General features: G+C 44.0%; 1 protein-coding gene across 4 annotated transcripts in view; it reads left to right on the forward strand.

The window, feature by feature from the left end:
- ITPR2 (inositol 1,4,5-trisphosphate receptor type 2) overlaps positions 1–25,711 on the forward strand; it is a 228,630-nt gene that overhangs the window by 106,248 nt on the left and 96,671 nt on the right. For all 4 annotated transcript variants that reach the window (XR_013231068.1, XM_077337917.1, XM_077337918.1 and 1 more), the window contains exons 32-37: positions 16–141; positions 5,227–5,355; positions 6,629–6,749; positions 10,413–10,603; positions 12,345–12,487; positions 14,663–14,771. Coding sequence is in view for 3 of the 4 variants with exons in the window: in XM_077337917.1 (XP_077194032.1) it covers positions 16–141; positions 5,227–5,355; positions 6,629–6,749; positions 10,413–10,603; positions 12,345–12,487; positions 14,663–14,771 (819 nt within the window). In the remaining variant the exon portion in view is untranslated. The remainder of the gene's footprint in view (positions 1–15; positions 142–5,226; positions 5,356–6,628; positions 6,750–10,412; positions 10,604–12,344; positions 12,488–14,662; positions 14,772–25,711) is intronic.

Below are 25,711 nucleotides of genomic sequence, written 5' to 3' on the forward strand. Positions count from 1 at the left end.
TATTTGACTTTTCAGGTCAAGATTGCATATGTGAATTTTGTCAATCATTGCTACGTAGACACTGAAGTGGAAATGAAGGAAATCTATACTAGTAACCACATCTGGAAATTGTTTGAAAACTTCCTTGTTGATATGGCAAGGGTAAGTTTGCAAATTCTATTATTTATTGCAACAGCTATATTGTCAGCTGTGATGTTTCTGCTAATTACATTTATTCATTGTTGTGGTACCTGTGCAGGCACAGGTTCCCCTTAGCCAGAATTTTTGAAGCTCAAAAACTCTATGGGTACTTTGTTACCCTCCCCCATGTTGTTTCCTACCTTCTCCAGCATGATATAAAGGGAGCTGAACATCCTTCCATCAGTTCTGTCCCTACTGCTACTGATAGGGGATTTGTTAGTTCAGCCTTTTTCAACCTTTTGACTGTGGAAGTAAACCCCGATATGTAAATAAAAATTGAAAAATGCAAATAAAAATAAAATCCGGCCCCCCATCTCCTCATTTCATTGCACCATGGCTGCAAGGCCTCATATGCAAATAGAAATAAAAATGAAATAAATAATAAAATATAAATGAAATAAAAGAGAAGGATTCCCCAGGAAAGGATGTGGGAAAGGGAGCCCTTTTGTGCATGGATACTGCTGTTTCCAATGCACCTGTCACCCATCCATCCCCCCTGGAGGTCTCATCACTTGAAACATGCCAGATGAGTATGGCAAACAGAAGCTGCCAGCTTCACACAGCTGTCATTTTGAAATCATGCACTTCATGGTCCCTCTGAAGAAGCACAACAAAATCAGAGTCCAGTGGCACCTTTAAGATCAACAAAGATTTATTCAAGGCGTGAGCTTTCTAATGCAAGCACTCTTCCTCAGTCTATGAACTTCCATCATGACAGACGAGATTCTAATCAACTAAAACCCAAGAACTCACTTGGCAGGATTTAAGACAGCTACAGCCCATACATGGCAAATTATCCAGCAGAAGACATACTTCCTGATTCTCTCACATGGCAGGACATCTCTCAAGAATGATGAGCAATAAGTATCATGACTAGGGTTAGTCAATAGAATTTACCTCTCCTCCATACCTTGGATGTCCAGTGAGCCTTACATTTCTATATCCTGCATGTGACTTCTGTCAGGAGATCAAATGCTCTGTTTGTAGTTTATGACCTGGTAACTAATGGCAGAAAGGTATCTCTCAGCAAGTGGCTGAAAACATGCATTATTTTGGCCTACTCAACTTCTCAAATGAATCACAGCCAATTCCACCAGGAGTGCAGCCACCACATTCACCTTTCAGTCCAAGTCATCAATTTTGGAGTTCTGTTGAGCAAACACCTGGACAACCCTTACGCTATTACAAAATGTACTCATATGCAGCAGCTGATGCAGCCTTCGGGTGGCAAGTGCTTCAGTACGTGGTGTAGGAGAAATTGAGATACAGGACTGCCCTCCCATCATACTGTAAAGGTTTCTTCTATTTTAGGTAGAGGAGGACATCCTGTACGCATCCTGATATATGGGAAATTGATTGCTTAAGGGATAATATCCCTTTTGTCTCAATTATGTTTGTCTCAATTATGTTTCTGTTAAATAGTATTTCTTCTCTGAAATGGGGTTGGCCCTCTGGCCTCATCCCGTAGTTGTATAATCATCAGGTTAAGTCTTTTTGGCAGCAAATATTATTATTATTATTATTATTATTATTATTACTACTACTACTAGATCTAAAGCCCATTTCACTTGGAAATGAAATGGGTGCTAGATGGCCTGGGAGCAGGCCCACCCCCCACCTGAGGCTCTCTCGAGCCTTCTCCCGGCTGGCGGAGTGGACTCACCGCATCTATGACGCGGCGAGGGTGCTCCGCCGGCCGGGAGAAGGCGGCGCGGCCCACCCCTCACCTGTGGCTGTCTGGAGCAGCCAGGCAGATTCCCTGGGTGGGTGAAGCAGCCAATGGGGAGCTGTGCTTTGCGCGGCTCCCCATTGGCTGCTTGGGGTGGGATGGACACTCAGAGGGGCCAATCAGGAGTCGCTTCACGGCTCCTGATTGGCCCCTCTGAGTTTTTATCCCGGACAGGGCCCACCCTAACTCCTCCCACACTGCCCTTACTGCTTTATTCAGTCCACGGCACTCTGCGCTGTGGGGCTGTTTAAAGATTATTATTATTATTATTATTATTATTATTATTATTATTATTATTATTATTATTATTATTAGCCTGCCCTTCCCTGTGGGCACAGGATAGGTAACAGCATTTTTAAACAGTAAAATAATGCAATAAAATGATATAATATTTAAATCCATTAATTTCATAACCACCTTATGGTAGAAAGGTTGATATAAGTCTAGATTTCAGTTTCTGATTTAAATGTGGCTGGGTTTTTGAGGGAGGCCAGGATTTTGACACAATTTTAGGCCTCAGCTCTAGGCCTGGTGAAACAGCTCTGTCTTGTAGGCCCTGTGGAACTGTCCAAGGTCCCACAGGCCTAGGGAGACTATTCTACCAAGCCAGGGCCAGGAATGAAAAGGCCTTGTTTGAGGTCAGTTTGATACTTTTGGGGCTGAATGATGGCACGCTTTGTGGTCTTCTATGGAAAGCTCTGGAAGCCTCTGAACTGAAGGTAGTCCTCTCCTCAGGGGCAGGAAGAAATGACCTAATATCTTGCCTCCAGGGAATGTGAGAGAAGAAGTATCCAAACATCAGAATGTCCTCCTCTACCTCAAATAGAAGGAACCTTCATGGTAAGTCCAAAGTTCCTTACACGATTGTAAGGAATGTGCAGGAGTCAGAAACAAGTGTAAGATAACATTGCGAGACATAAGAACAAAGAGACAGTCCCTTGGAGGGTATCCCGGCAAGGACATCAGACACTCTAACATTGTGAAGCTTCATGAATGGATTGGGCATAGGCTAGAACTCCCAGTGTCCTCATTCCGCATTTGGAAGCATTGCATACTAAAAAAAAAGTTATAAATGAAGCACCATGGAAGTGCAAAAAATTGAAGAGGGGGTTATACCTCTGTTTTAATCTCTTTAGAAATCCAATAAGGAAAAGGAGCATATAGAAAGTCTGAGTCCCAACTAATGGCCAAGACATAATCAGAACAAGAAGCAGTGTCCAAACCCTGATATAGCCATAGTAGAGAATCTTTTCATCTTATATGTGAGGAGATGGTACTCAGAGATATCCGAGACTACTGCTACAATGCAGAAAAGGAGCTGATCAAAACTACCAAAGTCATCAATGCGAATGAGAATAAACAGATCCACACCAAAATCACCTACATCCAAATCACCTATATCAATAATGGGATATATTCAAGTAGTTTGAGTAGACCCAAATTAATTCAAGCTAAATCAAAATTTTGTAATATGATCTCTAGTGCCCTTTCCTTTTCTGAATTCAGTTGAACATCAGGCATTTCTCATTCCAAGTATGGTAAGAGCCTTTGTTGTAAGTTCTTGAGCATCACTTTCATAAGAAATTAATGCAGTGTTGTTGCAGTCTTTGACATATTGTTTTTGGAATTGGGATGTAAATTGAGTTTTTCCAGTGTTGTAGGACTTTGGGATTTCCCCCCCTATTCCTTTCTTCGGCATATTGTTGAGATTTTCATGGTCTCCATTTCTGTGGCTTGAAATAACTCTAGTGATACCTCATCTACTATACATGATTAGTTTCTTTCAAGTGTTCTCAGTGCAGCTTTCATTTCATTTTCTAGAACTTGTAGTTAGAGATGGCCATGAACTGGTTCATGAGCCTAAATTCATCATGAATTTGATGTGGTTCATGCCCTCCCCTGAGCATTTTGTGGATTTTGTCTGTTTTGGGATATTTAAACCTAGTAGCTAAGCAGGTTGGTGTGCCCATCAGGTGTTAGGCTTAAATGGCTTGCAGCAGGGAGAAGCAAACCAGCTGATGTGTTTTAGGGCTTTTGATTCGGTTTAGTTTGGGGATTTAGTTCAGGAACAACCTGAACACCAAACCACAAACTGAACCAGAATTTGATGGTTTGTGCACAGCTCTACCTGTATGTTCTTCCAAGGTTTCTCCTTGGAAGTAATCTGTCATAATTTCATCTCTTTTGTATAGTTCTTGTGTAATGTTTTCATCTTTTCTTTATTTTGCCCTGTTAGCTGCTCAGCTAGAAAGTTTTGGAAATCTTTTCTGTGGCTGGTTTGTGAGTGTGCAGTCCCAGTGTAGGACTGCAGAGAAGCTGCAATCAAGAACCTTAAAATGTCTCCAGTGTTAAGAATCAGAATTCCCTCTTTAAAACTTTTGTTTTGCATCCCATATTAAATTACATCAGAATTGATGCCTTTCTACGTTCCCAAAGGTCAAAGTGGTTACTGAAAAAGTCTATAAAAAGGCAGCAGGTGAAATAATCAATGGGCAGGTGAAATAATCAATGTGGTTTGTCTGCTGACTCAAGTTGTCACAAGGTTCATACCGAGGTGGACCTACAAGGATGACAGCCCCAAACCATGAAGAGCTTTACAACCTTATGATGTTTTCTCACACTCACTTCAGCTGCTCTTGAGGTGGATCTAAGGTGGATCTTAGTCCCTTTTCACTGCTGCTTGTTCTTCATCAGTAAAGATGATTTTGTTGTTTGAGGCTGAGCCATGCCATGTGCATCTTGATAGCTGCATCCTACGTTTACCTGGGAATCCTGCTAAGACCCTTCCTAGGAAGAATGTTTAAGGTGGCAGTTAAAGCCTACAAGCCAATTTTGTTAAGGCTTAATTTTGAAGCGTAACATGCCCTCAGTACATATACTAAATTGAATGCTGGACAGAATAATAATGAATGCCAAGGAGAGGGCAGCATCCATGTTCTTGAGCAATTCAAGGACAAGGGGCTCTAAGATCTGATGTGGAAACTTCCCATTCTGACCTAGAACTGGGCCTGCTGAGGTATGGTGGACTAAGTTCCCTCAGAACTTTCTTTAGGCACAGCAGGAGTAGTGCACAGTCTTGACCCCTTTGAATGGCAAGCAGTGGCAAGCAGTGGCCAGACGGTATTCATTCCTACTTTAGGTTCTATTCTGGTTTAATCTATTCTGAAACAATATGTAAATATGAATGGTTTGAACACAATATGAATGGTTTGAATTGTGTATTTGTGTTCAATAACTGTGGGTACTGTTTATCAATATAACTGAATTGGCCGTGCAATTTCCATACCTTCCCCATGTGACCCCTCTACCCATTCTAGGTTTGTAACACAACCACAGACAGAAAGCATGCAGACACATCTCTGGAGAAATATGTCTCCGAGCCTGTCATGAACATTGTGAGTGGCTTTTTCAGCTCTCCATTTTCAGACAACAGCACAAGCCTCCAGGTAAGGACAAGCATTTGTTCAAATCAAGATGCCTTTTTATATTGGTGACATTCCCACTCTTAGGGATGCCTGGATGACCAGTAATGTTTCTTTTGCTTTGTATACTCAGAAGGGGGGTGGGAAGGGCAGAGGTGAAAATTCTTAATGGGTTTGTACTAGGAGAGCTCTTATTCATACCCGTATCCATGTTGCTTTGCAATAGAACAGCTAGATTCAGGTCCAGGAGCATTCGGAATTTCATTGAACCAGATTTCCAGATACATGATTATGGATTCCAGAGCGACAGTCTGCAGAATACTTTTGGTGACAGCACTACAGATGAAGACTGAAACATTTTTAAAAATTGCACTGAATCACTCCTGAAAATGTACACTGTCCCTCGAAGGAAAGTTGGGAAAAGGTGGTCAATTATTCTTCCTGGCTAGCCTAAGCCAGGTGCCCCCATTGTTCTTGCTGCTGAGGCACAGCAGGGGATGTGACCTGTTCTAGGTGATTTGACCTGTGTGTACTTGTTGCTTTCTCTTAGGGTCTTTCCAGGCTTTTTGGCTGCCAGAAGTGAGCAAGAGAGTGGCAGGATATTGGTTGTGTTGATGTGCCAGGGCCCAAGATGGTTTCCTGGTTGCCAGGGTGGCTTCCGCATTCCTTTTTCTCCCTCCTGTAGATCCGCAAAGTGCAAACCTGGGTGATGGGTTTTGGATTCTCCCCCCTCTTTATCTGCCCAGCACCAGAATTGAGGAGATACCCGCTAACAGTGATGTTAGGTATTCATCCCAGGAGGCCTGCTTTCCTGACTCCCCCTCCAGTGCAGAAACCTGCAAGATACTGTGAACATGGATTTCCTGGGCCTTACACAAAGATGTCAGGGCCATTACTGTGAGGGCTCAGGAATGGGAAAATGCTGAAGAGATGGGTTTTTTTATGTAGCCACAGAATTCAGAGGCCAACTCCTGCCTTTAATAGTGGAAGCCTTGACTGATGGTGTCGTTAAGTGCGAACGACACCAAATTTGGGGTCTAGATAGTTCAGGATTTCTTGGCCCTTATTAGTCAAATCCTTGGAAGTGGTTTTAATCACATTGATTTGGCCCTGTAGAAGAATAACGACCAGTCCCATTTTGTGTATCCTAATCAAAGAGGCAGAGATGTAGTAAAAATATGGAATAAATTCATGATAATTTATTGTTGTGGTTGTACCAGGAATAAGGCAAATATTACTTATTTTTGAAATGTTTCAGATTACCCAACAAAACTTTTTTGTTCTGTTTTGTTTTCAGACTCATCAGCCTGTGTTTATTCAGTTACTGCAGTCAGCATTTAGAATTTACAACTGTACCTGGCCCAACCCGGTACAGAAATCTTCAGTGGAATCTTGTATCAAAACGTTGGCTGAAGTTGGTAGGTACACATTAAATTTCAGTCAAGGCTTCCAGCAGTTTAAATCAAATGAATTCCTTGATTTTTACAGTGGCACTCTGATTATTTTCATGACTGTAGTAGTCTCCAGGGAAATCAGACGAGCAAATTCATCAGGAAACCTCTGTGCAGCCTCCACCAAGCCAAGGGCAAGTTGCGTTAGAAGGCAGCAGACCAACCAGGACATATATCTGGAGGATTGTCCCAAAGCTCATGGATATATAGTGTATTGTGCCTCTCCAGAGAATGTGTATGCAGCTGTGGCCAAGAGCACAGGGCATTCCATATCAATCTTCCTTCTTCGCCAATTTGGCAGTGCCCTGAGTATTCCCTCACCCCTGGCAGGCAGTGTCTGCTACAGGAGTAAGACGGGCAGCTTCTAAGCCTTGAGTTCATGCCCCAGAGAGCATCTGTCAATGTAGTGTTCCATGGGGGCGGCAGTAGCCATTGAGGAATTGCATGTGTTTGAAAGCTGCTTTTCCCTTCCCTGCTCTTATTTTCCCCAACCCCCACAGGCAATGAGTTGCAGCCCACCCTATGTATTCTGCTAGGCAGTGAGTCTGCCAATTAAAGTGTGTGCAAAGGCCCATAATGCCAAGGGAGTGTGCATAGTAGTATCAGGCTACACTCCTGTGCCTTTGGATAGCAAATATTAATGTACTCAGTGGGTCTTAATCCCATGTGTAATGTGCCAATGATCATGATATTAATGAAGGACTGTGGAAGAGCAACCCAATTCCTACTCTCCTTGCCCGTGTGTGACCTTTTCCTCACAGGGCTTCCTTTCATTACCTTGTTTTGGCAGAAACCCTCTGTGCCTTCATCACAGGAAGGCAGTGTTTGAAGTTGTGGCCTCTGAGCCAGGGAGCATAGAAGGGTGGGATGCCCCTGAAGGAACCAGGATTTCACATGCCAGCACCAATGGCTGGCAGTCTGTGGTAGTGACATCTCTGTTTTTACCATTGCATCTCTCATTCAACTCATTAGATCTGGTCAACATTAAAAACAAGGTTGAAAAAGACCCTAATCTGAATACTAGCTGACTTCCTGCTTGCCAGTCTACACTTCGAGGCTAAACACCTGGTCTCATGTATTTTCATTTAATGTCCGAGTCAAGCCCTCTACAGATATCCTGTCCCTATGAAATCGGAGCATAGAAACCTCATGCGTCAAGAACATGTGTATGGGGGCAGTGTATGCACAGACAATTCACATAAGACAGCAATTGCACTTATTGGGTGGATCACAAAGACCATGTGCTCCTGATATACACTGTTGGTGGACTTCAAGTTTACATGAATGTAACTTGCATTCCTAAGGGCAGTGAGGGGCACAGAATGAAGAAGGAAACAGAAAACAGACAATGAATTGGGGCAAAACAGAGCACAGCTTTGATTACAACATTTAGAACACTTGGCACAGCATAAGCAGAATCCAAATGTTGAGTGACATGACCTTATCCCTAGCCTGTGTGCTGCTGGAACCAGAAAGGACAAGCAGGTGGTCCCACAAGCTCCTGCATGGAATCCTTGCCAGTGGAACTCTAGTTATTTTCATGACTTCAGGGAGATCAAAGTAGTGGAGTCAGTCACCCTCCAGGTTGGGCATGCTGCTAAATGGCTCAACTCCCAAGCCCCTGAAAGGGGGTTCTCACTTGAAGAGGCAGGCATGTAGGCACAGCCACCTCCCAAAATGAATCTGGCTGAATGCCTAAAACTGCCAAAAGAGCTGGGTGGGCACTGACCTGCTCTTACCAACCTAGCAATAAATATTCCCTATATCTGACCCTCAAATGACTAAGTGGTAAAACTCAGACGACAAATGATAATATTAAGAAAGGAGACAGTACTTATGTGAGATCTACTACTGAATGCCTGCAGCTGTGTTGTCTATCTTGAATTTTATATTTTATTGCTTGTTTTAACATTTTATGGCCTGTTAATTTTATGGCCTATTCTATTATTTAACTCTTTCCTTTTAATGGAATTTGCAAATGTTTTATGCCAATTAAAGGTGAGTGAGTGACTTGATTTTACAAGTTCTTTGCATGCTTTTGAAAGTCTCCCAAACTTGAACAATAAAATTAACGTATTTTTAACCGCTCCGCGGGAGCGGTATAAATAAAAGGCTAAGGGGGGTAGGGGTGGGCCATGTCCAGGATGGGCAAGGGGGGCATTGGCCCTTGGCCCAGGACTGACAATCGCGGGGATCAATCGGGAGGCACAAAGCGCCTCCCGATTGGCCCCCCTGATTGTCAGCCCTGCGTGCGGCTCCTGATTGGCCCTCTGAGCCCCAGACTACGGGGAAGAGGGCTTCGCGGACGGGGAAGGAGCTGGGCTGGCGCACCACAGGGTGGGGGAGAGGGGGGCTGAAGCCGGGAGACAGTGGGGGGTGGGGCAGGCTTCAGTGCAGGGCTCCGAGCCTCGCACTGAAGCTGGGAGACAGTGGGGGGCCGGCTGGGGGGGCCTCCCGCACCCACCCACTGCCCGCTAGTGTCCGCTGTATTTTTTATACAGCGGGCTTAATTTCTAGTTACTTAATAATTTAGCAATCTATTTTGGGAGTGGGGGATCGACGCATTCTGAAAATGTGGCTGCTGACAGCATCTCAAACAAAAATAACTATCTTGTAATTGTTTGGCAATATTTCAAAATGGGAATGGTTCCCAAAATGGGAACATGTTTTTTGTTACTGTTAAGTAGTGAAGTGTGGAACAAAGGAAAAATGAACTTTTCGAAAGCTACACAGAATAAGCAGCTAAAGGATTTGTTTAAAAAGATAAAATTTCAACTGTGATTTCTAGCAATTCAGACAGGTCTTAATTATAAATAGAAGTATACCACTAAGAACTTGTTCAAAACAGGGGAACATTTCTCCTTACCTTTTTTGCAATAGTTTTAATTACCTACAAGTTGTCAGAAAATTATTCTTGATGGCTATTCAACCACTGACGGCAGAAAATTGCCTACCTCAAATAATATCTGGAGTCCGTGAAGTAGTGTGAACATTTTAGCAGATCATGCATTGTGATTGATTTACCCAGGCATGCGAATTGGACCTCTGCATACCTAGCACCTAGCTGGGGAGAAAAAATTGTCATTTCTATTGCTGTTAATATTACAACACAGTAAAATGAATGAATAAGTCACATTTCCCTCCCAACATTGCCACATTCTAATTGGAGGCAGCTGTAACAAGGAACTGCCAATAGTGGAAGTGCATAGTTTAAAAGTATTGTAGTAATGAAGCCTCAGGGACAATAGTTATAAGCAGCTGTCAGTTGTACGGTGGAGAGTTTGACATAAGTATAAGGACCATCAAGATTGGGAAAATAACTAGTGATTTATACTGCTACATTTCTTGCGGGCCAATTTGTTGAAAAATAGAATTGTTTTCCCTCTTTAACTTGCATTGTAAACATTATAGTTCTTTTAACACAAAGGTGCCAAGACCCTTCCACTTCCACTTCCACTTCCACTTCGTAGCCAGAGAACACAATATCCAATATCTGCTTTCACAGTTTAGGCGGTGACTTTCAATTTACTTCTAGGAAGAACCATTTCCAGGAGCAGCCCCTGTCTTGTCAATCAATATCCACTTATAGATATCCTGAGGCTTTCTAATTATGCATGTGTTCTTCCCAAGCAAAGAACCGTGGCATAGCAATTCCAGTGGATCTGGACAGCCAAGTCAATACATTGTTCATGAAGAGCCATACCAATATGATCCAGAGAGCAGCGATGGGCTGGCGAATGTCTGCTCGCAGTGGTCCTCGCTTCAAAGAAGCCTTGGGAGGACCTGCCTGGGATTATAGGAATATCATTGAGAAGCTACAGGTATTGTGGGAAATGGTGAAGTGTTTATTGACATGTACACAAGGTATTGACAGATAGAAATGCTCAGGTTTATGATGCCAGAAAAGGCACAATATATCCACAGTTGGCCTCAAAGAAGCCAGAAGGTGCAGCAGGTCAGTGGTTGGAGGAGTTGCAGCCAGGCACGGTGTGGTGGCAGACAGGCCTACTATAGAATACCCAGTGGGAGGAGTGGTAGCCTCACCAGTTGCAGAGATAGGTGAGATCTGATGAGCTGAAGAACATGGTGGCAGCAACACAGCAACAGGCAGATGGGGTTTGATCCAGCAGAACAGGGAATAAGCCCATAACTGAGTACAGAATGGCAAAAGATTTAGAGGAAGGAACAGGGGAGAGGAGCTGTGCTAGGCCAGCATTGCGGGGAACAGAGCCCTTGAGAGTAGCCCAAGAGGGTGGGGCTGAAGAGGGAAACATCCAGTTAGGAGCACCATGGGCTCCGGGGGAATGAAAGTCTGGGGTGTCCCAGAAGTCCTTTTAAAAGTCTGGCTCAGGATGGAGCTAGGAAAGTAACAGAATTGATTTTTGCTATATATTCCCTGTCATGTAAGAAGATCATAGTCTGACAAAGAGTGCTTTGGGAGAGGCATGTGGTCTGCGAAAGAGGGAACAGGGTGAAACAGAACCTTCCTCTTTTTTCTAATCTGGGGCTCATCCTAGGCTTAGCCAGAGATAAGGGGGACACTGGAAGCCTCTATGCCCCCAGCACAGTGGGAGTCCATCAATTATAATTGTTTGAGGTGGTGCCTTGGGCTTACAATAGTCATATGGCTCTTTTGATCAATGAGAATTGCAAATGTGGTTCTCTGTGGTCTGCAGAGAATCTGACCAAATGTAACCAAGAACTATTTTAACCTGTCACTTCGTAAAACCCATACGGAAGTGGTGCATACCATTCTGGATGGGAGTGAGCTATGTTGCTTCTCAGCAATATACATTCAATACTTTTCAGCGATAAAAAGAGGGAGGAAGCACCAAGAGGGTGAGAAGGACCAGAAAGAGAGCATTTACTGCAATGGTTACTGAATTGTAGGATCTTGTACAAATTATTTAGAAAGCCTTTTTGGTTTCCAGAAAGCAAACAAAATTTTCCTTTTCCCATGGACACTTGAATTATTTTCTACATGGGTAATATTTTGGAGATCTCTCTTTTTTGGTGAGAGCGAGTTTGGTGTAGTGGTTAGGAGTGCGGACTTCTAATCTGGCATGCCAGGTTCGATTCTGTGCTCCCCTACATGCAACCAGCTGGGTGACCTTGGGCTCGCCATGGCGCTGATAAAACTGCTCTGACCGGGCAGTGATATCAGGGCTCTCTCAGCCTCACCCACCCCACAGGGTGTCTGTTGTGGGGAGAGGAATGGGAAGGCGACTGTAAGCCGCTTTGAGCCTCCTTCGGGTAGGGAAAAGTGGCATATAAGAACCAACTCTTCTTCTTTTTATCTTTGTTTTAAGGTTTATTACTTTTGAAACATTTATTAATTTTGTATTCCATGCATTGTTTAGAGTGCATAGAAAAGGCATATACATTTTCAAATGAAAATGTTTTAAATGTATTATAGGAGTATATTTTCAAGTAATGAGATGGGGGTGGGGGGAGGAACTGAGCATTTGTCTGCTGCTCAACTAGACTGTTATTGGAGACTGTGTTTTAGAATGCCTACCAACGCTTATGTTCTGATAACCTCTTTTTGGATTTATTATTTAGGATGTAGTAGCTTCCTTGGAACAGCAGTTCAGTCCAATGATGCAGGCTGAATTTTCAGTGTTGGTTGATGTTTTGCACAGCCCTGAGCTGCTCTTTCCTGAGGGGAGTGATGCGCGAATCAGATGTGGAGCTTTCATGTCCAAGTAAGTACCTGAAGCAAATTTCTTTCATTTCTTTCTGCAGGAAAAATCAACAGCTCAGATGTGTTCGGATTCTAACATATGCTCACCCTGATCTACTCAGAACCTCTGAGGTCTCCCTAGTTAGTACTTGGATGGGAGATCACCAAGGAACTACAGGGTTCCGACACAGAAGCTGGTAAAGACAGACCACTTCTTTTTGTCACTTTCCTTGAAGCCTGGCTTTGACTTGACAGTACTTTCTGCTAGCAGCATATGCTTCTGAAGTGGAGAAGTGGGCTAGTTTTTCTACAATTCCATCTGACTTTGTGCCACTGACCTTTTTAAAAATCCTCTTGAACCATGGGAAGAACTAAAACATGTTTCTAGAATCGGATTAAGAAAATAAGAATCTAAAATGAGCCCTGGGGGATCAAACCTATGAACCATCTAGTTCAGCATCCTGCCTCACAAAGACCGATTATGCATGGCAGCCGCCGCACTGTGCTGCTGCCAGGGTCTTGCAGCCCTGCTGCTTCTCGAGTATACACAGGGGACAGAATCCCCCGGCACACCTGGACTGCCCTGACATAGCATGCATGCATGCACAACTTTGGCCACCTCATGAGAAGGAAGGACTCCCTGGAGTCTAATGCTGGGAGCAACTGAGGGCAAAAGAAGAAGGGGACGACAGAGAATGAGGTGGCTGGATGGAGTCACTGAAGCAGTTGGTGCAAACTTAAATGGACTCCGGGGAATGGTAGAGGACAGGAAGGATCATTATCCATGGGGTCGCAATGGGGCGAACACGGGTTTGCACCTAACAACAACAGCTTGCACAACACCAGGGCTGGAAGAGCCCAGCGCGCAGCACAGTGGTGGCGGCAGTGGGTGGGAGAGCAGGGGCATGGGGGCGCCACCACACAACGGCAGAAGAGCGGCATGCCACTCTCCCAACATTGTGGGGGTGGGAGAACACCCCGTCCAGCTCCATGGCTCTGTGAAGCTGATATATGAGTTTGGTGTCCCTGCAGGGATACCGTAGGTCAAGGGAGAAGCTGGGCCCAAAGGCTCTTCTGTTATTCACAGAGCCCTCCTTCTGTATAAATACAGCATTTTGTTGTTGGATATTAACATTGTCTTAGTGCCATGCTGAAAAGGGTTTTAAGTAAAGAGGGCTCTTAAAGCTTCCCATAAAGTTTCAGGGTTGAGTTAAAGCCAAATCTTATGCCAATCACAGGGTGGGACAGCCAGCTTCACCAATAACAATGAATGAAACCACACTACAAGGGCTGCTCTGTCAGTAAGATAACAACTTATTTTTGGAGGGAAACGTTTTATCTCAGAGTGAGGAAGTGTGAAGGGGTCCTGTCATAGATGCCTTTTGAACTAAAAGGTACATGAGGCACATTTCAAAAAAATTGACTAGAGCTTAAAGATTTCCAAGATATAAACCAAACAGCCAAAGAGTCTGAGGTTAGTTCAACAGTTTTTGTGTGTGTTTTATTTGTGTGATATGGTGATAGAGGTTATGGCTTTTGCCTTCAACCTGAAACTTGGACCTGTTGCTGTCATCGTGGAGCTGTCCATGGATGGGTGGTGCTGAAATGCTTCCGGGTGTAGTAGAAGGTATATCCAAGATCACAGCTGAATGATAAAATCTACTCCTTTAGAAACTGCTGAGCTGACATTATCGCTGTTTTTGACTATCTGTGTCAGGATTTAAATAAATAAGAAAGTGCCATCCTAACCAGAGGTTCACCCCTTTAACCCCACTGGCTTTGGTGGAATTAGAAGAATAACTGTGCTAGGTGTGACAATGCTAAACTTATTTTCCTTATCAGCTGAGAATTTCACTTGATTTAAAGGTAATTTGAAATACTTGAAATATGACATTTAAAAGATAGCCATATGTTATGAAGATGTTAATGAAAACATTTTCAAATCATATCTCACTATGTAAATACCTTAAAATTTAAAAGGCTTAAGAAAGGAAGAACTATACTCTAGCAAAAATACTGTAAGCTATTTTAAATTAATATATGTATAATTTGTATGGAAGTGGCAGTACAGCTTAACCATTGTTAATTGTTAGCATTTGCAAATGTGATGAAAGGTTACTAAGAGATAATCAGAATTGGTCTTCTCCCATAATGGCTACATTAAGTGTTCTGTTTCTGGTTTTGTTTCATTTTTAAGGTTGATAAATCATACAAAGAGACTAATGGAGAAGGAAGAAAAACTCTGTATCAAAATTCTGCAGACATTACGAGAAATGCTCGACAAGAAGGAAAGCTTTGCAGAAGAGGTACAGGGTTCTTGAGAGCACAAATATTTGTGATATTTGCCTGGGCATTTCAGAAAAAATCTGTGCAAATCTGGTTTGTGTGGGATGACAGATCATTGGATTTCCATTGCAAAAGAGCTTTTGTGTCTGAGAAAAAATGTGAGTCTCTCCAGATACACACACACAAAAAGTCATGATCTTTAATGTAGCATCAACACCCTGTGCAGGTAGAGGTATGCTAAGCTGGCATTCACATTAGCTGAGGACCATGAATCTAATTTGAGTTTAACAAGCTTGAAAACAAGGGCTTTCCACTGAAATGTGTTTCATTCTTGCTATTATTATTTAGGAAGATTAGTTCATCATTGACCTTCTGTTCGATCCCCCGTGGTGACTATGTCTGAGCAGGCATACCACTGGAGAGACCTTTTAGAGATCTAGTCTGATATATCAGAACTGGGTATGATTCCCCGCAACTCCACGTGCAGTCAGCTGTGTGAATTTGGGCCAGTCACAGTTCTCTTGGAGCTGCTCTCACATAGCAGTTCTGTTATTTATTTGTTTGTTTGTTAGATTTTTATACCACCCTCCCATATAGATCAGGGCAGTTTACATGGAACGTCTTTTGGGTATTACATAGAACATCATAGATATAAGAACAGTTGTAACATAACAGTTTCAAAAGTGGTTATAAGATAAACAGAATGCTGGAATTCTCAAGTATTTTCCGCGCCGAGTTACTCACCGGTGTCCACGCCTCCCCCCCCCCCCCGATGCAACGCGGCGCTGGCTGCATCAGCCTGGCCTGGCTGATTCGGACACCACCACACACAATCCTAGTGGACAATTTAACTTTTAGGATATTGCTCTTTGTGGAGAACTGTTGGGTTTGTGGAGAATTTATCCTTTTGGGTTGAGGAGTCTGTATTATGCTGAAATGAACCTTGTTGCCTTAAAATCTTCATTGGTACATAGCTGAAATAAAAGTCGTCAAGTGATATTTGGATTGTGTATGGTTGGTTTCATATGAGATTCTGTGCCCTTTTATGCTAAACAGATCCCAGGTTAACTGTGGATCTGTGCTGAATGTGCTGTTTTTATTGACAGGTGCAAATTTATTGTTGTTGTGTGTAATATGTCAGAACCTCTTGTTTGGTGCTTCAGGATTGCAGTAAAAGGCAGCAGTGAGAAGAATCTGATGTGCTGTGTTAGGGCAGGGGCTTATGAATATTTATGTTAGTCCTAGGAAGTCAGCAATAATTTAAAAAAGAAATAAAAAACCCAGCATGATGCCCCCACGTACCAATCTTTGATCTTGGGTTTAAGGGAAAGTGGAGTAAAAAAAGCATATCAGCCTTACTTTAATAAGAGCTAGTTTGCATTGGTTGTTGCGATGGGAATTGTTAAGCATGTGTTGCTTTTATTGTAAATCCCTGCACTTTGAGATTTAAGCTCAGCAGTAACTTCCAGGTTTGAATGAGGCAAGAAAACACCAGCTGTTGACAGTACTCAGTAAACTAATTAAGATTTTAATCTTAGTGCAGGGAGTGGGATTGACGTCTGACTAAACATGTTTAGGATTGGGCTGAACAACTTGTAGTTCTTCTTTAACATACACATTTGCTTGTATAAGCGCTTTCCTGGGGGAAGTCTAAATGTGGAGCTTCTCGTCATCTCTGTAAGTTGAGCTGGGTCTCTATCTTCTGCTGCTTTACAGTACCAGCACCCTTAAATGAATGGGTTTCTAGAAGAGAAGGCTAATCTTAGACTAGATATTGGGTAAATCCTGCCAAATCCAGATGGACCCCATCAAGCTAGATTAACATTTCCAGGAGATCCATTCACAGGATCTGAGCTTGGGCAGGAAAAGGAGGAATTGGGAAGCAGAGAAGGCTTCTAGGCTGAACTTACATATTAGATAGATGCAATGTATTTGATTCTGTGAATCTGTACTGTCTTCCTCCCCGAGTCGCCCTCTCCCTCCACCCCTTGGCAGCGGGTCGCAATGTTAAAAAGGTTGCGGACCGCTGCTCTATTGGTAGATGTTTCTACCATTAGCAGAACAGGCTCTAATGATCTAAAATAAGTTGTTGGGGGGAGGAAAGGGAAGTTATGTGGACCTATTGCCATTCAACTCATGGCATAGTGTAACAAGGTGGACTTGGAGAAGTCAACTGAGGGTGAGAAGTTGAGCTTGTGTGAAGGCGCTCCCCTTTGTCCAGCTTCCAGGACAATTGTGGGTTTAGAACATCCCGGTATGAGAGAGGAGCAGACTTGAGTCCATGCCTGAATGAGGAAGACCTCTGTCTCACACTCCCAATGGACATGCCTTTCCATAAGGCTGTGATCCCTCTGGTTATTTGTGAAGGCAAGCATCTGAATGTGATGCTGGCTGCCTGGAAAGGAGAGGAATTCTTGTTTTAATTGCAATGGATATTCCATATTATTAGGAGGATGTAGCTGCTCTTCAGTCTGGTGTTATTGTAACTTCTGTCGTTTTTGCTTCATGTACCTGGTATTGATTGTACAGATATGGTCCTTAGACTTCATTCAATCTGGAGAAGGTATCAGGAAGATATCTAAATGAGTTTGTACCAAGGTTCTTGTAGTATTAGCTTGTGTGCATAGAATCATAGAATCATATAATAATAGAGTTGGAAGGGACCTCATGGGTCATTTGGTCCAACCCCCTGCACTATGCAGGACACTCACGACCCTATCGCTCATCCACTGTAACCTGCCACTCCCTTAAGCGTGGGTGTGTATAGAGAATCCTGTAAATTTCGTAGTACATATTCGTATAAATTGGAGGTCTACTTACCTAGTTGCAAATAGATCTGTTAGTTTAGTTTTAGTTTATATATTCCAAATAATTTCCACTTCTGAATTCCTGCCTTTTGGATGTTTTAGATGGTCCTGGCTCCCCTCTTCATTCCCTATCTCTATCAGGGCATCAGACGAGGCTGTGTGTCATTTTTTCAAGTTTCTGTGGTTGCTTGGCACACAATTTCAGACATCAGTATTTTAAAATGCAGCCTTTCCTCTGTACTCCACCTGTGACCCTCTGGTACAGTAGGGATTTCCCCCCTTTTAATTCGCACTTCTGAGGCAACTTCCTCTTTTTTTAAAGTGCTGTGATACTGGTATATCTAGGTATACTTCCTTTGAAATGTTGTGTTTAATTTTCAGAACTGTTAATCTAGGGGGAAAAGAATCTCCAAGCTCTTTCAGGTTTAAGGTCTCCCAAGAATTGGGAGTACATTTTGTGTGTTCTCTTGCAAGCTCTGTCTCCTGTTATTCCCAGGGGGCACTTCTGTCAGAAGATTGCTGCAAACATAATACTTGGATGATAATTATGAAACTTCTCTTGTAGAGAAGGAAAATAATTGGAAACTTATTCTGGAGTTCTTTCTGCCATCTCCCAATTCTTACAGTTATTTACAGCAGTTCATGAATATTTGAGATCTGTGGACGGAGTCTCACCATGTGCCCCTTGATTTGTGGAGGTACGATCAACTGATGCCCAGATGTGGGCCATTTGGCACCCACAGTGTGTAGCGCTTGATGCCTGGAATGGCTTGCCGGTTAGTTCCTATTTCTGAATTCAATTAAAGTTTTTATTCATTACTCTTCTTTGCAGTTTGGCATTGGGACTGCACTTGAGCAGGCCTGACTCAGAATGATAGAACAGCAAAAAAGCCAACTTGGGGGGGGGGTACATGCCGGAGCCAATGAGACCGTTCCTGTGCAAACAGTCATGGTCTGATCTGGCCACACCAGGTGTGGTTTTCCACTCTGATAGAGTTAGCCAGTGGCCAGTACATCAAGTTCCCTGACAGTCCTGATCTCGTCAATCAGCAGAAAATAATATATACTAATAATATAACTGGATAAATACCCCCCCCCGAGGACATTGCTGGTACTGTGGGGAATAGAGGTCAGTGGGAATGCTGCATCAATGAATCCTGTGTGCCAGCCTTCCATTTTGGGAGGCCAGACTAAATATTTGGCATTGTATTTTCTTAAAGAGGCAGGATTTTTGTGGAACTTCTGAAAAGGAGGGAAATAACTATATTTACATGTTATCTGCCACAAATTTAAGAGGGGCAGAAGATGTACTGGGTATGCTATTGGAGTTGGTGAGTAGCTGGATTATGTGAGGCCAATAAACTGGTGTTCATTCTGGACCAGGCTGATATGCTATTGGTCACCAGGAAGAAAAGTGTCACCATGCCTGGGATTTAGGTTGTGTGTACCTGAAGGAATGGATTCTCAACTTAGTTTTGTCACCTCAGGAGGGCATTCGGGTTTCATGTTTCATGTTGCATGCCATCAGCCAGTTTATTATGTGTTCTTGTCTGCTACTGGTTTTAACTTATTTTTAATTGTTGATTTGCATTCATATTATCTAGTTTTGAAGCACTAAGGAAAAGTCAATTGAGAGGCAGCTTAAAATTAGTTTAAGGAGAAAGTTCTCCTGCCATCTCAGCAAAGATTTTGAAGGGCAGGTGTGAGTACGTTAACTGTTTCTAACTTAGCTTGCATTTTTGGTATTGTAGTTTCTTCATTTTTTCTCTAGAAACAGTGGGGGTACCAGTGCTTTTGGTGTGGAGTGTGAAGGCCCAAGCATGGTTGTCTTTGAGAGGCAGTTCTGATGAGAACCTGCCATGTGCAAAAATGTTCCTTCTGCAAACAGATCCCTTGGGCGAGCAGCAAGATGTTGAAATGGCTGTCTTTGCCTGCTGCCCTCTGGGAACTGGGCGGATGTGAGACTTTCTAGTTCGTGGAAGGGAGAGGCACTCTCTGAGAGCTTTGTTTTTTGTGACACGGCCTCTGGCATCTTTTCCGGAAGGTGCTGAGCTGTGCCTGTAGGATGAGCAGTGGGCCATGCTGCGGTGCGTACACAACAGCACTCCATTTTGAGATTTTGACAATGCTGGCACAACTTTGGAGGCTTATTGCCACCCACATTTCCTTTGCATCCTGCACTCCAGATCTCTGAAGCTGGCACGGCTCAGGAAGAAGTGGGCCTTTTCCCATCAGCTGGCTGTTTCAGTGGAAAGCAAGCGAGTATGAAAAAAAATTGGGCTGCTTTTCCCCTCCAAGTTTAGACGAGTGGATGCAGAGAATAGAGAGAATGCATTCACAATCAGGGCTCCATTGACGCTTCATGTCATTTTAGTAATTAATCTTTAACTTGAATGGGGTGCGCTCTGTTCTTGGCTTGGGATAGAAGAGAGCTGCTCATAAACAAGGTTCTCCACTGACAGGAACTGCTCCAGAGAGCAAATTTCCACTGGTAGAGAAATTAGAATCAAGTCTTTTCAGGCTTTGTTACTGCTGCCTCTCTCACACACAAAACATCCCGTAGAACTATGGGGCTGTTTCAGGGAGAGGCAGAGACTTTTTTCTTGATTTTCTTGGGAGTCTATAAGCACAGAAATAAGTTTGGGCAGGGCTCTTCTGCACATCTGCCCTCCCTCTGCATCTTCACAGTTGTGGAGTCAGTTTATTTTCTCCTGTGCATGCCTTCAGTCATGAGGATTTTCAAGGGAAAGTGCCGTTATTATTGATAGTGGCATCACAGCAACCACCTTTTTCTAAAAATAAAGGCACTAAAATATTGATATATCACTGGAGCATTTTAACTTAGGAGTTTGAATCTACAGAAAACCTCCTAAGCCTCTTACTGCAATGCTCCAGCTATATATCACTGTTTTAGTGCCATTGGGAAAAAAAAAAAGAAACTATTCACCACTAGGGTAGGGTAGAGGAGGAGAAGTGTTTTGACCATGACAATCCAATAATCAATAGTGCGAGAGTCAGAGTTTGTACCCTGGCCGTGTTCAACTTCTCATCTTCTCTCAAGTTCTGAGCTGGTTCTGGAGTCATGCGCTGTGAATTTATTCTGTCCTCAGTTGGATGTCTTTTTCAGGTTGGCTGCTGTTGCAACAGTTCACTTAGCACAGTACTGGTTACCGAAGTATGTGTTCATGCCTGAATCTCCCTAAAGAAAAATGCTGAGCCTCTGCAAATGTGTATATCATGCCCAATTTCCAGGTAGGGACTGAAAATCTTCTGGAATTAAAACTTGTCTCCAGCCTGCAGAGATCTGTTCCTCTGGTGAAAACTGCTGCTTTGGAGCATAATCTTTGCCTCTCCTTGAGTGTCTCTTCTCCATACATGTCACACTGCAAGGAATGGGGGCCTTCAGAGATCCCCATATCAGAAATCAGGTTTAATGAGTCTGCAGTGCTCTACAATGTATTTGCCAATTTTGAGCACCGCTTTTGAATGTTTTTAGAATCCTAGAGTTGGAAGGGGCCATACAGGCCATCTAGTCCAACCCCCTGCTCATTGCAGGATCAGCCTAAAGCATTCATGATAAGTATTTGTCCATCTGCCACTTAAAGACCACCAGTGAGGTGGAGCTCACCACCTTCTTAGGTGGTGAACTACTTAAGTAGCTGAACTACTCTGACTGTGAACCCCCCCCCCCCCCCGATATCTGGCTTGTACTGTACTACATATAGTTGAAAGCCATTGGTGTGGGTCCTATCCTGTGCTGTCAACAGGAACCGCTCTCTGCCTTCATTCAGGTGACAAGGAATCATGTCCCCTATGTCCTCTTCTTCTCCAGGATGAACATTCCCTTTCCTCATAGGGTTTTGTCCCCAGGCATGGATCATTCTTGTTGCTCTCCTCTACAATCTTTCAGTTTTGTTCACATGCTTTTTGAAGTGAGGCCTTCAGAACTGCACACAGTACTCTTGATGGGGTATACAATGCAGTATACAGTGCGACTGTGACATCTTGTGATTTTGATGTGATGCCTCTGTTGATACAGCCCAAAACTGCATTTGCCTTCTTTACCACCATATCACACTGTATGCTCATATTTAGCTTACAGTCCACAAGTACCCCCCGACCTTCATCACACACACTGCTACCCAGCAGTGTATCTCACATCCAGTATGTATGCTTCTCATTTTTGTCACCCAAATATAGACCTCTAAACTTCTCCTTATTGACTTGCATCTTGTTCTCATTTGCTCACTTTTCTAGCATGTTCAGATCTCATTGAACATGAAACAAGATGACAAGTTGAACATGGCCAGAGTACAAACTCTGACTCTGGCACAGTATAGGCAAGGAGCTACTCCTCCCAATCTGGTGTCATCCGCGCTTTTATTAAAAGAAGAAGAAGAGAAGAGTTGGTTCTTATATGCCGCTTTTCCCTACCCGAAGGAGGCTCAAAGCGGCTTACAGTCGCCTTCCCATTCTCTCCCCACAACAGACACCCTGTGAGGTGGGTGTGGCTGAGAGAGCCCTGATATCACTGCCCGGTCAGAACAGAATCAGTGCTGTGGTGAGCCCAAGGTCTCACCCAGCTGGTTGCATGTGGGGGAGCGCAGAATCGAACCCGGCATGCCAGAACCCGGCATGCCACTCCTAACCACTACACCAAACTGGCTCCCACCACCCCCTCATCCAGATTTTTAAAAGTTGTTTTTTAGCATCCTGAGTTAGTTCACAAGGTCAAAGGAGAGTCATGCTGATCATTGAAGTATTTTTCACGCTCACTAATTGTTGGCAAATCCAAGAGAGAACTACCCAGAAATCTCCAAAGAGTCATGTTTGAAGTTCCACAGGCTGGGGGGAGGAGTTGCTATGCAATTCTCGATCGTGATGCCACTGGTTTATGGCAAGTCTTTTTATAGATTCCCTGTCAATTGTTCCATCTTCACCCCTGTAGTTTCTTTGTGATGAGGCAACAAAAGATATTATTGAAACTGAGAAATGCATGTTTCTCTGAGGCTTTCAGGAGGGTATACAGACAAATGCTTCTCACATAGCACTGGCTGAGAGACTTCCTAGAGCTTGACTAGTCTGCCTGCAGGATTGCAGAGCTTTGCCTCTTCCTCCTCTCCGTCCCTGAGGCTCCGTAGTGTTCATAGGCATCACTCCATAGAGCCATGAAAACCACCCTCTGGATGTGTGTATTCCTATGCAGGGGCTGCAATTAGTGCCTGTCAGAAGCCCAGGTCAGCATTCTTCACATTTCTTTTTCCATCATGAGCTAATCTAGAAATCTTTAGGGGAATTCTGTTCACTCCATAGCACAGGTGAGAGTTAGAAGGCATTGAGGTTTGTAGCAGTGAAGCAAGGAACAATGGCTTTTGCGACTGAAACTGTAGGTGTTCAGAGAGCCAGTGTTGGGCGATAGTTAGGGATCTTGTTAGAGCTGGGGAGACCCATTTTCCAATCCCCACTTTGCTGTAAAGCTCCTAGGGCCTTTCGCTCTTACTTGGTCTGCCAGACTCACAGGGATGGTGTAAGAATAAACAAGGAGAACCCTGTACACCTGCTGTGGCAGGCAAGCAGATGAATTGTGCTTATGGTTGTATGCTTGGAACCTGAGCCTGCCATGATCATGGAATCATAGAGTTGGAAGGGGCCATCCAGGCCATCCAGTCCAAACTCCTGCTCAGTGCAGGATCAGCCTAAAGCATCCATGTCCTGCTGCTGCTTGTAGACTGCCAGTGAGGGGGAGCTCACCACCTCCTCAAGCAGCCTGTTCCACTACTGAACTTCTCTAACAGTGAATTCCCCCCCCCACCACCCATATAGCTGGTATCATTCTACACATAGCTTAAAGCCATTGCTGCGGGGCCTATCCTCTGATGCCACAGGAATTGCTCTCTGCCCTCCTCTAACTGACAATCTAGCATATACTTAAAGACAGCAATCATGTCCCCCTCTCAGCCTCCTCTTCTCCAAGCTGAACATTTCCCTGTCCCTCAGCCTTTCCTCATAAGGCTTGGTCCCGAGGCCCTGGATCAATCTCATCACTCTCCTCTCAATTTTGTCCACATCTTTTTCAAAGCGATGATGAATTGCTCGCTCTTCGCAGTCCCTCCGAACCCCTTGGGGTCAGCAATTAGAGAACAGATCCAAAGGTGGGTTGGCTGCTGCTTCTCCCCGGGGTGTTCAGCTAAGTATGGCCCGAATTCCTGCCCCTCCCACACCTACACACTGTGTTCTAGCCTGCTGTAATATCCTTTTGCCTTGTGAGTGGGTTTTTTCCTTTCTTTCTTGGCTTTGTTTTTTGGCTGGTGGAACAACAGTTCCCCACCCCACCCCTGGCATGTGACAGGCCATGTGAAGGCTGTGTGTGCAGATTGAAGCAGCGGGGCATGATTGGAGGAGACACCAGCTGCCAAGTCGATGAGGCGGCTGAGAGCACGGTGCTTGCCGCCAACAACAGCGTTCGATTATGTAAGGCCTGCAAACGTCTGGCACTGCGCTCGGCTAGAGACACCTCACGTGTTGTGCAACGCTCTTGGCCCTGAAATTCAATTAGGCTGCATTTTGAGCGGGTCCGTGAGCCGGCATGAGATAAGCTTCCTGCTGCTGTATGCTACAAAGCAAATGAGCTGATTAGCCGCTGCACAGGAACTGATAGGTGGCTGCCTGTCATTTTAGCCTGGGTGTTTTTGCATTGCAGATGCTTCCTCGTGCCCCACAGGGAAGGCTGAAATGCTGAGTGTTATGTAACCCGGCTGCTCAAACACAGAAACAGTTTTCTCGCCACTTTTCCCCTCTGTGTGCTTTTCCTCCCCCCCCCCCCAAATACCCCAGGGACTGATTAGCATGTTTTTTGCCAGCACACCCTCAGAGATATTTAGCCTTCGAATGTTGTGCCACTGAATTGTATCCATCTGCTTCTCTGACTTGGGACTGTTCCTCTGCAGGACCTGGTCGTTGATGGATGATTTGGTACTTGATAGGTTGACGGTTCTGGCAAGGGAACAACGTGTGCTGGCATTAACACTTGTGAATACAAGTTGCCAATTAGTAGCGGTTCATATTTATTTAATATGTGAGAATCCCATGTGGCCTGGCAGAAAGTCATTTCTGTGGCCTTGCCAGGATTTCTGGCAACATAACAGCCCTTAACAAGGGCTTCTAGAGAGAGGAGCTTTTATTTTGAGTGGAGAGAAAAAAATGGCAGAACTCCTTCTTGCTGGTCCCCCTCCCCTCCAACAGTTGGTTCAGTATGTGCTCTCCAACATCCAGCCTTGACTCAAAACAGCTAGGGCTGTGAGAGGGAGAATTTCTCTCTTGCTGCTGTGTGTGTGTGTGTGTGTGTGTGTGTGTGTGTGGTGGGGAGAGAGACATCAGGACCCTACAGAAGTGTGATGGTTACCATCCTTTAACTATTGTTTCAAGAACAGGCTGCAGGATCCTGAACTTCCTTCCCCTGTCCTATGTCTATCTATGTCATAGTTATGCTCTAGTAGGGTATAGTAGGCCTTGCCCATCATACTATGTCCTCCCCTTTTTGCTGATGAGAAGATGGCAGCCCCACCCAGCTGGTAGATCAGCCAGAGATTGGTGGACCTCCCAAAATCAAACTGGAAATCAAGAAATGGGTGTTACTTTGGTAATTCCATGTCTGTGTTTATTCCCAGGATCTAAATCCCACCTCATAACAACCTCTTATTTGTGGTGGGAGTGAATGCCGGCAGCTTTTCCTGAGGAACTGTTTTGGTTTTGAGCCATGAGGCCTTGCTTATACATACAGTGGGGTGCTGAACATGGATAATCACCACAGGCTTGATAATGTGATGGGCTGTGGGTTAGGATCCTACCAGGATTAGGTTTAATCACATTTGCCAAGGCCATTTCTTGTCACATTTAGGCCTCTGATAGCTTTTTCCACACAATAGTTTGCGAGCAGCTGAAAGGGTATTTTTTCACAAGAGCTTTCGTTCACAGCTCCATGTTGAAGAAATATATGCCCAGATTGTTTTCAGTTTTGTTTTTGTGCCAGGAAGGGGTTTTCTTGGCCACTCTACTGAGACCTAAACAGCAACTGTTTAAAAACACACCTGAGTATTGGGATGATTTGGGATAATTTATATGCCTTCTATTGTTTCATGGGATAAGACCTTGCC

Source organism: Paroedura picta, chromosome 5 (genome assembly GCF_049243985.1).
Source record: "Paroedura picta isolate Pp20150507F chromosome 5, Ppicta_v3.0, whole genome shotgun sequence".
In the NCBI taxonomy this organism is placed as follows: domain Eukaryota; kingdom Metazoa; phylum Chordata; class Lepidosauria; order Squamata; family Gekkonidae; genus Paroedura; species Paroedura picta.